Below are 15,900 nucleotides of genomic sequence, written 5' to 3'. Positions count from 1 at the left end.
TATTGATGGGTGCTTTGGTCTCGTATTCCCTCACAGCCTCATAAGGAAGAAACCTTGGGTCGTCTTAAAACTAGGACATCTGGTAGTCAACAAACTGTCACCGTTTGTCAGACAAACAGACTTTGCTCTCGACTGGATGCAAGTCGAAGCTGGAAAGTCTGTCTACAGGTGAGTAGAGTCTTACAAAAAAAGAGAAGCTAGGTCTCTGCTGTGTGTTGCCATGGTGGTGGTAATTCCGATCACATTAGCTCAAGTTAGTACTTGAGTTTTGTTCTGTAGTCAGAGTTTTATCTTTTTAATCCAGAAAGGTACAATCAGTTAGCCCAGCAGCTATTTACAGTAATGACTTTAGTCCCGATTTTTATATGCAAAGTATTCTTGGCTATATACCGCAGGTATGACAGTATGGTAGGTCTTGAAAGCAAAGATGTGATGGTTTGAAAAAAGTTCATCTTCTCATGTTTTTAAATATCTGTAATAACATTAGTTCCTAATCCTCCACCCCCCCTCTCAAAACAAAATGACTAGAAATGTAGTTTCTGGTGAAGTGTTTTTGATACCAAAAGATGTTATGAATTGCTAAATAGGATCTGTTTTCCTGAAATAATATTTTTATTTTATCCTACTTTTCTAGTTGTTTTTCATGGTAGGTTTTTGCCTGCAACTTGTTCATACTGGATCAAATGTTCTTGTATTCATCTCTGTTTCTTCCCCTCGGGAAAAAACTATTATCCTAACACACTGTAGTATACGCAAACTGGAGCCTATACCGCAATTTTTGCAAATACCGTGATTCTTTTTGTTACCACAGGCTCATCCCCGCATTATGAAGTGTTTGAATTCAAATGATTCATTCAGATGTGTCGTCCTATCGATGTAACCGCTCTAAAAGTTTGCAGACTTGAGTCTTTTTTGTCAGCTTGAAGTTTTGTCTTTAGTGATGTTAATATTAAATGCTCTGATTATCTCATACCATCCACAGACAGGGTGACCCAGCTGATTGTATATACATAGTACTGAATGGACGACTCCGGTCGGTCGTACAGCTACCATCGGGTAAGAAGGACTTGGTGGCAGAGTATGGAAGAGATGACATCGTAGGAGTTGTAGAAGTCTTGACCAAGAAGGAGAGAGTCACATCTGTGCATGCTATCAGGTACGTCCATCGTAGCTGGTCGCATCGCGGTTTTTGAAAGTCACCACTGAACAGGCAGCTCAGATCAATTGGTGACATATCATTTTTAAGAAAACTTCTTTTTTGTGTTAACCTTTGATGTTACTATTTAATATTATTTTCTCCTTATCATGATGATTGTGATCAATTAGGTTTTGAAAGCAGCCATCGCCTCCCCCTTGATCTGGTACCAAAAAAACACAGCTTTTGTAAGGTTATCATTCGTAGACAAGAGAGAATGGATTGTGGTTGGATATTAAAACTGAGTAGTTTCTTAGATTCTTATTTATATTTATATATTCTGTCTCATGAATGTTAAGTTTTATTTTCTTTGTGGCACACAGCTCCATTTTTAACGATACTCACCCTATCGCTGATTTCTTGTCCTTCAGTAACGAAAGAAATATTCCTGTCTCACTAGCTAGCCTAAAACAAAGTTTTTTTGCTCTCTCTCGTGGAGCTTTTGAATAATTCTGTCAAACCACACTTTTACTTCCAATGTTAATAGTTAATCTGACATTGGCTGATAATTAAAATTATACCCTGTCTTTTGTTGGCTTCGGTCATTAAATTAACCCCTAGTATGCCTAATCTATGTTGTCATACCATTAATCGATTATAATTGATTATTGTTTACAATGTTATGCTTTCATTATGTGACGATATAATTATATTACGATATGACATGATGTCATTACCACCGTACTGTACTATAAATGCAAATCACGTGAATACATGATGGAAAAAAAAAGGAAAAAAGGCTGACATTGATAATGAATATTCAAATGATCGAATCCCTCGCATACCTTACTCTCGCTGTTTACAGAGACACAGAGGTTGCGAAGCTTCCCTCGGGGATGTTGAATCTGATCAAGAGGAAGTATCCTCACACCGTGTCAAGGCTCATCCAGATTCTGAGCGAGAGGCTCATCGGGCAAGTGCAAGAGAAGATTGGTACCACATCTCAAGGTAAAAGAGACCTTAACTATAAATGAGTAGAAGAAGGCTGTGTTTGGCCCTGGAAGTATGGCTCCTAACCATGATACACATATTATGTAGTTCTCCTGATAATATTAAAGTTACAATGCCTCCTGTAGGTTAGCAAAGTGGCTTAAAGAGTAGATCTACCAAAAAAAATGACTTTATTTAATTTGAGGGAAGATGCTTTATCTATATATTATTGTTGTTGCATTTCTGTTAGTATCTTCTTCTCAGGTATTGAATGTATGCACTCTGTCGCTGTGGGTACCTCCCCGGAATCTTTTGTAAAAACTTTTTTAGATGTGAATCTGTGCATTCTGAGGCACGTTTGGGACTATAAAATAGGCTTAGATATAAGTAACTCTAAATGTAGGGTGGTGTACACCCGTAGTAGCAGTGGTGTAATTCTTACCCAGCTGGTTGCAGTAAAAACATCCACCGAACAAACCATTTACTCCTGACTCCTGACGATGGGAAGGGGGAACCATGGTTACAAAACAACAGATGACATCGTAGCCATTTTCAAGACGTTTGTCAATAAATGTCTGTATAAATACAGGTCGGTTTTTGTTCTTTCCAGAGAGACATCCAACAGTTGAAAACCTTTCCACGGTCGCGGTAGTAGCCATATCCGACAACGTTCCTGTGTCCAGGTTCACCCTGGAACTGACTCATGGCCTAAGCACAATTGGTAAGTATAAACGGTTTAGTTAAAGGGAACTTAGCTGTTATTTTCTATGTGAGATAGGACAATTTATACGTTTTATGTTTAGTTGATTGCTTTGAGGATTTTGATCGAAGGTCGGCCCTCTTTATTTAGGAGAGCGACCTCTGACCTTATAAGCCGACTACTCAGGATCTTCTATGGGTAGTGAGCCTCGACCAATCAGACTCTCACCCACAGATTGCGTGCACAGAATGAATGAAAGCTACCTTGGACTGTTCACTTGTGTGCTAAAAAAAATAAATGTAAATCGACCTCCCTGTTGGCACACTCTGGAAACTACAGAAAAGCTTCCACCATCTGGAGAATTCCTGCACCCCATCAAAACGTTTTCGGATCCACTTTTGGGTTGCAACCCATAGTTTGCAGACCATCCATGATTCTGGGACACCAGTTCAAGGGACCTTCTGGCAGTTTGAGTCAATTTGCTTAACAAAATTACTGGAGATTTCTGCATCTTTTGGTCTAAACTATATCTTCATAGCATTTTGTATGGTGAAGTTTTTTCTAATTTTTTTTTATGTGGAAATCATTTATACAGAGAAAAATTTATATTTCTACAAAAAAAAGTTGCAGTTTGACTAGTTTCTAAGTACTGAGAACATTGATGGTTCAGCAAACAATTCAATTGTTTCACATTCCAAGGATAAATCGACATAAAGATTATAAAAGGAAGCACGCTTTAGAAAAACATTTACCATGAAAACATCACCTACCACCTACTTTAATCCACTTACTGGAGTAAGGGAGGGTTTAGCCAGTCAAAATAGTTTACATTCAATGAACCATACCTCACAGTTTGTGACAAGATATTGAAATTGCAACCAACAGTACAAAAAGTTCCTACAACCATCATGAAGGACTCAATCTGCCTATGGATTGTTTTTTTTTTAAATGTGGGCATCTGGTATTCCTAATATCTTTGTTTTGACTTCATTCCAATAGGATCTGTGTTGAGACTGACAGGAAATGATATCTTAAATGCCTTGGGTGGTTCTGCCCTGGACACGTAAGTAACATCACACAAGTGACAGCAGCCATTATGTGTTTCTTGTTTTTAATGTATTGTAAGTTTGTTACCTCCCAAATGTTGCTACCCATCCACCTTCACCTTCCTCCTCCCTTCTTCCTTCCTTCCCTCTCCTCTCCTTCCTTTTCTCTCCTCTCCTCCTTCCTTGCCTCTCCTCTCCTTCATTGTCCCTTCCCTCCTCCTTCCTTGCCTCTCCTCTCCTTCATTGTCTCTCCTCCTTCCTTCCCTCTCCTCCTTCCTTCCCTCTCCTTCCTTTTCTCTCCTCTTCTTTCTTTCCTTTTCTCTTTCATTGTCTCTCCTCATTCCTTTTCCCTCCTCTCCTCCTTCATTGTCTATCCTCTCCTTCCTTGTCTCTCCTCTTTTCTTTCTCTCCTCTCCTCCATTGTCTCTCCTCCTTCTTTTTCTCTCCTCTCCTTCCCTGCTCCTCCCTCTCTCTCTTCCATCCACCAGTCACAAGTAATAATACATAATGGAACTTTAGCTTGTTGCATTAGCGACAGCACATTAATTGTTTGTCATCTTGTTTATAATAGAGTAAACGAGTATCGTCTAACTAGTTGGCTGGGACAACAAGAGGACCTTCACAGGATAGTATTGTATGAGGCTAATAAAGACATGACTGCCTGGACTCAAAGATGTATCAGACAGGTAAGTGAGAATCAATGATAAAGTTAATACAGAGACCAAAGAACCTGATGTGTTTAAGGAGACTGACAAGGTTTACCAGACTTTAATTTCCACATGCAGAACCCACAAGTTAATTACTCAAAGGAATATGTTAACCGAATGTGACAGATGGAGGAAACATCTGAGATTTTATTGTTAGAAAGAAGAAAAAAAAACAATAAAAAACCCCACAGAAAATGGCAAAGTAGCTGAAGAAGCTGAGATTGTAGCTGACAAGAAACAAAATAAGAAAGAAACATCAGAAGGAGGGGTGGTAGAGGGAGGGGTGGAGTGGGTGTTGGGGAGGGGGTAAGAGGGGTACATAAACAAAGATGGATAGATAAAGATGACAGATGAAAGGAAGAGAGAAAGAAGAAATAAGGATGTATTGTGAACGTTCATCCAAAGTGTAACGCATACTTTTCTGGTCACATTCTTTCAGGCTGACTGCATCTTGATTGTCGGTCTAGCCGACTCTGACCCAACCATCTTGGGGGAGATGGAGAAGCAGTTGGAGAGTCTGGATGTCCGGGCCCAGAAGGAGCTCATCCTCCTCCACAAGGCCAGGAGGGATGGCAGATACAGACCTCCGACGAGGACCGCCGATTGGCTGAACGCCAGGAGTTGGTGCGTCTCCCATCACCACATCAGATGCCCGGAGAGAATGTTCCGGAGGAAGAATCCTGCCAAGGAGAGAGAGACTTACGACAAACTGTTCGCCGGTAATCGCAAACAGGCGCCAGATTTCGCCAGGCTGGCGAGATTCCTAACAGGGACATCTGTGGGTTTGGTTCTAGGTGGAGGAGGTGCCAGGTAGGGTTCAGAAATTCTTTTAAGTTCAACTGTTAATTGACATTTATATATATATATATATATATATATATATATATATATATATATATATATATATATATATATAAATATATATATATATATATATATATATATATACATATACATATATATATACATATACATATACACATATACACATATATACATATATACATATATATATATATAAATATATATATAAATATATATATATCAGCACTTGCACTGTTCATTTGCTTTAATTTCAAAAACAGTTTTGGTTCACACAGAGATTAATGTGCCTCGTGTTCATAACCCAGAAGCAAATTGTTAGCAAAGAACTGACGTTATGTATATTGCAGGCATGTAAACCAAAGGCAGAAGATATTTGTCAATTGTCTGAGAACTAATTTTCATGAGGGAAGAGGTGGGGGGGGGAGGCTGTAGGGATGGTAGGGAGTTCTGCTCACATTGCTACTGTCCTTCTTGTTCCCTCAACCTCCCAGCAGCCACTATTATCAAGAAGGTAATATTGTTCTCTATATATTTTTTTCATTAGTTTGATAAAATGAGGAGAGTGGAGGAAGGTGGGGGGGAGGAACATTCCTGTTCACTTCCAAGCATTCTTTTTGGCAACAATTTATTGTAGTCTTAGTACCATGATGATTTATGTGTACGATTTGCTTTTGTTTCCTTGCTTGAGTTTTCTAATTTTTTCGTGAAGAATCTTATAACAAGTTTTGTTTTTCGTTTGCCCTACTCTTGCTAATCCAGGGGAATAGCACAGATAGGGATCATCAAAGCTCTGCACGAATATAAAATCCCCATCGATATGGTAGGAGGGACCAGCATGGGGGCCTTTGTCGGTGCCAACTACTGCCGTAACCCTACCATGGAGAGTGTGGAGATACACGTGAAAAGGTTCTGTGACTCTATGGGGTCTCTGTGGGACAAGATCATGGATTTGACTTACCCTTACACATCCATGTTCTCAGGTAAGGACTGGTTACTTCAGCCGACATTCCATTTCATCCAGCTATGCTTCGGCTCTTACGTCCTGAATAACTGCAGCGTTGTAAAACTAAAGGAATACTTAATTTTTCCGATCAAAAACCACTTTTATGAGAGAGAAAATGAAAGACCCATTATATTGGTGAAACTCCCAGCTTCAAAGCTCATTCCAATGTTGGTATAACAAAAGTGCCAGAAGTTATTAATGTACATATCCTATGTGTCATGTAGTGACCTGTAGTTTGCTTACAGTTTCACCCCTCCCTTGGCAAATTCCTTGCTACGCGCCTGTTTACCATGGGAGCGATGCGAATGTAAGGATATTATCTTTAATCGTTCCCAGGAATGATGAGGTCTTTTCCACAGTGGTTAACACTGTCGACAGTTGTAAGTCAGTCTTTGTGGTGCTGATAGGTTTCTATTTTTCTATTATTTATCAGCCTTTGACTTTTTTTCATTCCTATCTTCCTTCTTCGTTATCTCTCAAGGCCGCTCTTTCAACCGAATCATCAGAGATTGTTTTCAAGATAGACAAATTGAGGACCTCTGGATCCCTTACTTTAGCATTACAACAGACATCAACGACTCTAAGATGAGGATTCATACCACAGGTTTGTTGAACCCTACGTACTCCTCTCCGCACCCCTGTTCCACCCCCCCCCCACCCAGGTCAGTCTCGTACATCTATATCGGCTCATATCAAAGTTACACACTTTTTAGAGGAATTGCATGAATAAGTGACTGTGGCTTTTGTTTGGGTCTGTGCTATCAAATGCTTAGGTAGAGAAAAAACTGTTATCTAACTGCTTAACATGGCAAAATGCCTGCGTAGGTTATTATGTTAAAGTTAGAAGACCTGATGTGCTTTGAGTCTCACCTCTGAAGGTGATCCTGCTACTATCAAGATGTCAGGCTCTTTAAGATTTACAGAAAGTTGCAATTAGTGAGTTCCTCCATGCTAGGATGTCACAGAAATAAATTGGTAAATTGTAAAGTGAAAATTACTTAAACAAGTTAAAGAAAAGATGCTTGCTTTAGAAATATAAACTCTTTGCAAGTGCATTGTAATAAAATGCTTTATATATTTATTTCCTACAATTCTAAATTGTGGAAAGAGTAATAGTATGACAGATCAATTCATAAAGTATCATAATTTTTTAATTTTTTTTAATTTTCAGAAATCAAGAACAAAACTTAATTCTCATACTGTCAACTGTGTTTGTCTAAACATAACCACTTGTATTTACACTCAATTCATTCTGGTGGTGATAAGCAAAAACTTCTTAACATCTTTCTCTTCCAAAGTCTAAACAAGCTTTTAAATTTTGTACTAATGTTTGAAATGATTTAAATTAGCATTTTCAAGCTATCATCACTTTCCACAGCTTTCAAGCTGTGAGAGAATTCAATACTAATTCACAGTTACTACACTTTAGTAGACAAATGTAAAATATGAGAGGAAATAAAAACTCTAAGTTGATAGGAAGTCTGTCTGTTCAGTTGTTAATGTATATGTTAGTTTGAAATACAGTATTATCCTTCATATTGTTATTTTTTTCTTTTTACCCCAAAAATTAAATATATTTAAAAAAAGAAAAGAAAAGAAAAAAAAAGATATATATATATAATACGAATTACGACCTTCCTTACCGGTTTTAAACCTCTGGACATACAATCTGCATCCACAGTTTAGTGGTAAGGGTGTCCGCATATAGGGAGGCTGGGAGTTTTTTCACTGTTCTGGATTTTCCAACTCACTACAATTTCAATAATATATATATATATAAATATAGCTTTATATATATATATATATATATATAAATATAGCTTTATATATATATATATATATATATATATATATATATATAAATATAGCTTTATATATATATATATATATATATATATATATATATATTTATATATATATACACATATTTTTTTTCATTTTTATGCACATTTCTCCTGTTGCTTTAACCTGATGATACTACTCAATGTACATGTCTCTCTGCAATGATGAATGTTAAAACTGTATGCCATGTGTTTGTGGGTATCTTTGACCAGGAGTGTATTGACCAGTTACTCATTCCGTTTCATTCAGATGATTTGTTCGGTTTACCATTAGTTCTTTGTTTGTCAGTCACATCATGTCATCCTAATTATGTCATCTTCATGTGGACATTACAACATTTATGATACTTCACTTTTTTTTCTTTTATGACAAACCTTGATCAAAATCATCAAATTTTTTGTTTGAATTATGATACATTCTGCCGTATAAAGCATGACAAAAAATACAAACCCCTACAGTACTCCTGGTTACCTCAGTCATACCATGATGTTTGATAAAAGTATTTTATGATTTTAGCTACTAAACTTCCACTAACTGCAGGGCATTAACTTGACTAGTTCATAACTCATATGAAATAGTGCAAGAAAAATTTCAATAATGTAAAAATTCTACAGTTTCAGCACTAAACTATATGTCATGATATTAAAAGTGTCGTACATTTTGAAGAGCAATGAAACTTTGTTGGTAACGCAGTTATTAACCTTAAACTTAGTGGAAAAATCCAGGTTGCCAAAGCAACCAGCTCTTCTTTTAGTGCCAATAGACAGCATTCTGTCATTCAACACCACAATGGGATATATATGATACCTCTTACAGTTTGGTCCTTTCCCCAAAATAATCAGCAATTCATAAACACAGAATGTTCAACGAAAAAAAAGAAGATAAAATAGGAAGGATTGTCTGGGCTTTGTTTGTCGAACCAACTGAGCAAAACTGCTTTGTGAATAGTATTTTGAACGTCCGTAGTGTCATGGCATAACTTGCATTTTTTTTTGGCATTTAACATTAAGACAACATTTGTGAGTAAACTTGAGCCCTTCATGAAACTTACAACCAGGAGGTGAATTTAAGGAATTTTTTCCCCCCATCCCCCCCACCCCCCTCTGCAAGACAATCTACAAAAAAAAAATATGAACATGGTTAAAATGTTATGTCATCAGTCCTTTTGTTTTATCTTGCTCATTACTTTCTGCATTGAAATAACAAATAAATAAAGAACAAAAAGGACAATTACTAGCTGCTAAGATTTTGGAAATATTTTTCTTTCTATTTGCATGAGCAAGAAGCACACAAATCCTGCATGGCTTGCAAAACTAGCTCAATAATCTGCTATACTGTACAACAGTTATGCTTAAACTCAGTGGGTAAACAAACATGTAACATCATTATCCAACTTGTCATGCTTTACCGTCAGTACCAGGGGGTAGATGATAAGTCCAGATCTTGCAGCAGGGAAGTGGAGGGTACATTAGGCTGGGGTGGGAAGGATAATTAACTTGGTATTTATGATTACTACAAGAATTCTTCTTTTTTCCCCGCTTTTTGAGAGGAAGAAGGGTGTGGGGGGGGGGGGGGGTTGTTGGCAGGTGGTATTTAGGGAAAGGCTCCTGGCAGGCAAAGGCCTTTAGTCTATGGAAATTTTGTCTCCTTCAAATAATTCGGAAAGAGGAGTTATTGCAGGACTAGCAACTAGGTAGAAGCATTCGTTATTAAAAAGAAATTTCTCAATTGTGTTTGCTTTTGTTCTTTGCTAATTTAGAATGCCTGCATAAATCGCCAAAAAAAACAGCACAAAACAGAGAAAAAGTGCACATCGAAGTGTGTAAAGTGACTCTATCTGGACTGTGTTGATAAGTAGAAAGGGGACATAACACTTCTCAAGTAAACATTTCACTTCATTTGTACCGTTTTGTTCATCGTAATTTGTTATACCGGCTCCCTGATCCGCACTGCTGGCTGTATCATTCCGCACACTATTTCACTCACACTAGCCTAAACCATGACAAACGGACTCGAAAGAATCAAAATAAAAAGCCTGGACTTTCTATCCACCTTACACACAGGATCACTGTGGCGCTATGTGAGGGCCAGTATGTCCCTCTCAGGGTATTTACCCCCCCTGTGTGACCCCAAAGACGAACACCTGCTACTGGATGGCGGCTACGTCAATAACCTCCCAGGTACGTCCATATCACGATTCCGATCCCGTTTCATTTTCTGCAGGCTCGCTCTGGAGGTACGTCCGAGCTAGTATGTCCATAACCACCTACCTTCCTCCGTTGTGCGACCCCCTCGACAGCCATCTGTTAGTGGATGGTTGCTATGTGAACAATGTCCCAGGTAAGATGCAGTCTGTGCCTCCACAGCTAACATTGCTACTGCCCTCTTTCGGCCCTGGTTGTTTTTTTCTTATTTTTTAAATTTTTTACCCACCCTGCATTTTTCTTCTGACATTAACTTTGCCATGCAGCGTGTGAATGATCTATCTTTAACACTATGTCGGAGATTAATCAGAGGTCGCCCTAGGGTTTGTGAGTATGAATTCATATCAAACAAAGACCACCCAGTCTTTCAATATGCTCATTGGTCGATAAACGAAAGCTTCCATTGTGATTGGTTTAGCCTTGATTCGCTTTGGTGGTTTGCCATTAACTTAACAGTTTTGTGAAGATTGAAATGGTTGCCCTTTGTTGGCAGACTTGAATACTTGCAGATGTTTTCCTGCACTTTCCAATCTTCATGAGCTATCATACAGTGTGTTATATAGATGGTTTAAATTCCTAACATTTCTAGTAAATGTTTTTTTTTTTGCTTTACAAGAAATGATTTTAGTAAAACTTGGAAATGTCATTAAAATGTCATTAAACATTAATTATTTCATGAACCCCACCAACATGAGATTAAAATCAACATCTATTATGATAACAATAATCTCAGTTTTTGATAAAGTTAAAATGTTTTGGAGCAACTATCTTGTTCGAGTCTATTGCAGGACAAGCAAAATCTTATTAATTTCAAAGACTTTCAAGATTATTGTCGTAATTTTTTTTTAAATTGTGATGTTTTGTTTACTATAAAAATCAGTCCTCTATTCACAGATTTCTTGTTGCAATGTTACATTTGGAAACATCTTGCTCACCCTCCTTAGTAAAAATCTAGGTACTTTTGGAAAGTTTTATGATCTAAAACCACAATAGTCTTTCAATATCTTTGAGAATCATGTCAACATCTCCATATATTAATTATGTGAATGGGTCTCAGCTTGTAATTCCTTCACTATAACTCTGGAAACTTTGGCATTAAGCTTTACATCAATGGCTTTATTCTATCGGTGCAGAGCTATGAAACATCTTCGATGATAGTATTACAAACTGTAAGCCCGTCTCTGCTTTCTGCAAAAGGTTTATTAGCTGCAATAATAACTATGTTACCAGGTAATTAGCTATGTTACTGGGTAATTGGCTATATAACTGGATGATTGGCTATGTTAATGGGTACTTGGCTATGTTACTGGGTACTTGGCCATGTTACTGGGTACTTGGCCATGTTACTGGATAATTGGCTATATTACTGGGTGATTCGCTATGTTTATGGGTACTTGGCCATGTACTGGGTACTTGGCTATGTTACTGGCCACTTGGCCATGTTACTGGGTAATTAGCTGTTACTGGTTAATTGGTTATGTTACTGGGTACTTGGCTCTGTTACTGGATAATTGGCAATGTTACTGGGTACTTGGCCATGTTACTGGGTAATGCTGTTACTGGGTACTTGGCCATGTTACTGGGTACTTGGGCATGTTACTGGGTACTTGGCTATGTTACTGGGTACTTGGCCATGTTACTGGGTAATTATCTGTTACTAGGTACCTGACCATGTAACTGGGTACTTGGTCGTGTTACTGGGTAATTTAGCTATTACTGGGTACTTGGCTATGTTACTGGGTACTTGGCCATGTTACTGGGTAATAAGCTGTTACTAGGTACTTGGCCATGTTACTGGGTAATTAGCTATTACTGGGTAATTGACTATGTTATTGTGTAATTGACTATGTTACTGGGTACTTGGCATGTTGCTGGGTACTTGGCCATGTTCTTGGGTACTTGGCTATGTTACTGGGTACTTTGGTATGTTACTGGGTAATTTAGCTATTACTGGGTAATTGACTATGTTATTGGGTAATTGGCTATGTTACTGGGTACTTGGCAATGTTACTAGGTACCTGGCCATGTAACTGGGTACTTTGCCATGTTACTGGGTAATTTAGCTATTACTGGGTAATTGACTATGTTATTGGGTAATTGGCTATGTTACTGGGAATTCATCTAACAATTTGTTGAGTTAATGCAGTGAGTTCACCTAACAAGAAGCTAACTGTGTGACATCATCTCAGCATTTTCACTGCACAAGCCTTTCTCTATTTCTTTTATGATTCATTTGATATCCAACGATGAAGGAAGCAACCCTTTCCTATCTTACCAATGAAGTATATAACATGATATTTGGACTCTGTATTTGGTAACCATGCCAACAAAATGTTCTAAAGATTAGGTTTAAGTGACAAAGCTACGAAGAAAGAAAGATGGCACGAGTGATTAGTGACAGTTTTTTTTAAAAACGTTACATGTTACAATTAGGTCAACTTTCTTCACTAGTGGAAGGTTTTTTTTGGTGAAGATTTGTCATCTAAAAGAAACCACAAATTATGAAAAGAACCATTTTTACATGGGAATGGTTTTGCTCCTCCAAGTTTTGTTTTCTCTGAAACTGGTCCAACCGTTACAAATCTTTTTCTTGAACGGTGGCAGTATTTATAAGTATGTATTTTAAATGTAGCATATGATCACACAGTATGCCACAATCAAAGCTGTTTATAGTTTATAGTGTAAACAGTAAACATCCAACACCAGCTGCGTGTATTGGCATTAGTTCTTCATTTTTATTCGTCCTTGGTGTGTATTTATATTCAGAGAAGTTTGGTAACCTTAGTGTAGTGAAAACATTATTTTTTTGTTTTATTCAAAAGGTTTTAGTTTGTTATTCTGGATAGCAAACAACATGAGTGCCAACATTTCAAATGTCATGTTATGGTTGTTTAATTGTTCACAGCTGATGTCATGAAGTCTATGGGTGCTCATACCATATTATGGTTGTTTAATTGTTCACAGCTGATGTCATGAAGTCTATGGGTGCTCATACCATATTATAGTTGTTTAATTGTTCACAGGTGATGTCATGAAGTCTATGGGTGCTCATACCATATTATGGTTGTTTAATTGTTCACAGCTGATGTCATGAAGTCTATGGGTGCTCATACCATATTATGGTTGTTTAATTGTTCACAGCTGATGTCATGAAGTCTATGGGTGCTCATACCATATTATGGTTGTTTAATTGTTCACAGCTGATGTCATGAAGTCTATGGGTGCTCATACCATATTATGGTTGTTTAATTGTTCACAGCTGATGTCATGAAGTCTATGGGTGCTCATACCATATTATGGTTGTTTAATTGTTCACAGCTGATGTCATGAAGTCTATGGGTGCTCATACCATATTATGGTTGTTTAATTGTTCACAGCTGATGTCATGAAGTCTATGGGTGCTCATACCATTATATTATGGTTGTTTAATTGTTCACAGCTGATGTCATGAAGTCTATGGGTGCTCATACCATATTATGGTTGTTTAATTGTTCACAGCTGATGTCATGAAGTCTATGGGTGCTCATACCATATTATGGTTGTTTAATTGTTCACAGCTGATGTCATGAAGTCTATGGGTGCTCATACCATATTATGGTTGTTTAATTGTTCACAGCTGATGTCATGAAGTCAATGGGTGCTCATACCATCATTGCGGTAGATGTTGGTGGAGAAGAGGACTCCAATTTCACACATTATGGCGATGATCTGTCAGGTTGGTGGATGCTCTGGAAGAAATGGAACCCATGGGCCACACCAGTCAGGGTTAGTCAGACTCTTGCACCTTTATGATACCTTTAAATGTTATGTGAGCACTGTTGTCTATGCTGATAGCAAAAACTAAGATTGCAAAAACTAAGGTATTAGCCTGTGTTTAAGCTTGACTTTTGTGAATTTGGAATTTGGAGATGGTAAATGGGATGGGGGGGGGGGTGGAATTCCATTCATGAAAGTTTTAAAAAGAGCTTTTGAACCTACAAATGCTGTTCAAAGCAGAATTATTCTAGAGGTGAAAGAAATACAATAAGTTAGTTTAATCGAGTTCACAAAATTTGCAATTTTTCTACGTGTCAAGAAATGAAATTTTGTTGGTTGATAAGGGCGATGAAATGTTACTCTGACTGATATTTGCTTTCGTTAGGTTCCTGCTTTAACCGAAATCCAAAGTCGTCTGGCCTACATCTCCTGCTGCAAGCAGATGGAAGAGATTAAATGCAGTGATTACTGTCTGTATATCCGACCAGCGATTGGCGTGTAAGTTGTAGTGTGACCTTTGACAGGTATTCATATTCTCCACAAATTTTTTTTCCAATTTTATGTACTTTTTAATGGTGGAGAGGAGAGGGATGGGTGGAGGGGAGAGGGATAGGTGGAGGGGAGAGGGATGGGTGGAGGGGAGAGATATAGGTGGAGGGGAGAGGGATGGGAGTGGGTGTGGGGGGGGGAGAAGTTGTTTAGCATCATTACCATAAGGGGCAATGCAGTTGCGGAGGTTGTTAGCATTACATTTATTTTCTTCAGAGTAAATTAGAATGTTTGAAATCATTCTGGTTACAGCTTCCGAACGTTGGACTTCCATAAATATGAGGCTATCAAAGCAGTCGGTTATGACAAGGGAAAGACGGTCTTTGACGGGTGGAAGGAATCGGGATTATTAGAACGAATCACCAAGGTTGGAGTCCCCTGCAGGCAGCAACAGGTACGTATGACAGGGTGGCTGTGAGGGTAGGGGGTGGAGGGAGAGGGGTTAGGTGAAGTCAAGAAAACTGACTACATGACATTGTTTCCAAATTATCTTATAGATATAAAACTGTCCAGTTATTTGTGTAATTACCACTGCTGACAAAATATGCTGAATATGTATATTGAATTTATTAATTTGATGTGGTTTTACCACACTGTTGATTCTTAGGTAAACTTGAACATGGGACCAGTTATACGACTGTTAATGTATAAATAATTGAATGTTAACATTGTACTGTTGTCAAGCAGTGCTCTTTGAATCTATCGATTGCCTTATCTTTTGGTTTCATTACAGGTCAAACATCACGTTGATCCCAGGTTGTCAGAGTTGGCTGTCGTCGTGTCCAATCTAGCGCCAACTTCATACGGAACATCTGATCTAGGTAAATGCAACAGTTGAGTCGACAATACAATACAGTTAATGCAGAGGTCAAATATTGTATAGGGATCTACTATTCATTTATACTTCAGTGGGTAAGGGTTACACCATTTCAAGCAATGATACCTAGCACCTGAGAAGTACTTGAACTAAAAATGGCAAAGTTTATGTGTTACCTTCTTTCAGTGAAGTGTAAGCTTGCTGGCCTCTCAACTCTCCTGGATACACACATATATAATTGTTTGGTATGGTAAACTTAATCACCATCCCAGTGTGATTGTAATTGCTATGTTACAATATGTTGTATCATATTTTGGTCAATTAAA

The 15,900-nt window shown here is 37.9% G+C and overlaps 1 protein-coding gene and 1 long non-coding RNA gene across 5 annotated transcripts in view; both read left to right on the top strand.

The window, feature by feature from the left end:
• Positions 1-15,900, top strand: part of LOC139963808 (uncharacterized) — a 201,389-nt gene that overhangs the window by 31,897 nt on the left and 153,592 nt on the right. The window lies entirely within an intron of this gene.
• The window catches only part of LOC139963797 (patatin-like phospholipase domain-containing protein 6), a 38,612-nt gene that overhangs the window by 19,145 nt on the left and 3,567 nt on the right, over positions 1-15,900 (top strand). Inside the window, exons 16-29 of one of the 4 annotated variants that reach the window (XM_071964957.1) lie at positions 37-168; positions 983-1,156; positions 2,001-2,143; positions 2,736-2,846; positions 3,825-3,888; positions 4,443-4,557; positions 5,018-5,388; positions 6,163-6,383; positions 6,888-7,010; positions 10,472-10,588; positions 14,069-14,217; positions 14,594-14,706; positions 15,010-15,151; positions 15,491-15,578. In XM_071964957.1, the coding sequence (XP_071821058.1) occupies positions 37-168; positions 983-1,156; positions 2,001-2,143; positions 2,736-2,846; positions 3,825-3,888; positions 4,443-4,557; positions 5,018-5,388; positions 6,163-6,383; positions 6,888-7,010; positions 10,472-10,588; positions 14,069-14,217; positions 14,594-14,706; positions 15,010-15,151; positions 15,491-15,578 (2,063 nt within the window). Of the gene's footprint in view, positions 1-36; positions 169-982; positions 1,157-2,000; positions 2,144-2,735; positions 2,847-3,824; positions 3,889-4,442; positions 4,558-5,017; positions 5,389-6,162; positions 6,384-6,887; positions 7,011-10,311; positions 10,429-10,471; positions 10,589-13,357; positions 13,444-14,068; positions 14,218-14,593; positions 14,707-15,009; positions 15,152-15,490; positions 15,579-15,900 lie in introns of those variants that run through there. The other 3 variants (XM_071964956.1, XM_071964959.1, XM_071964958.1) reach the window with 3 other exon arrangements.

This window comes from Apostichopus japonicus, chromosome 22 (assembly GCF_037975245.1).
Source record: "Apostichopus japonicus isolate 1M-3 chromosome 22, ASM3797524v1, whole genome shotgun sequence".
Taxonomy (NCBI): domain Eukaryota; kingdom Metazoa; phylum Echinodermata; class Holothuroidea; order Aspidochirotida; family Stichopodidae; genus Apostichopus; species Apostichopus japonicus.
Note: the sequence above shows the minus strand (reverse complement) of the source record. Positions and strands in the feature narration are given on the sequence as shown.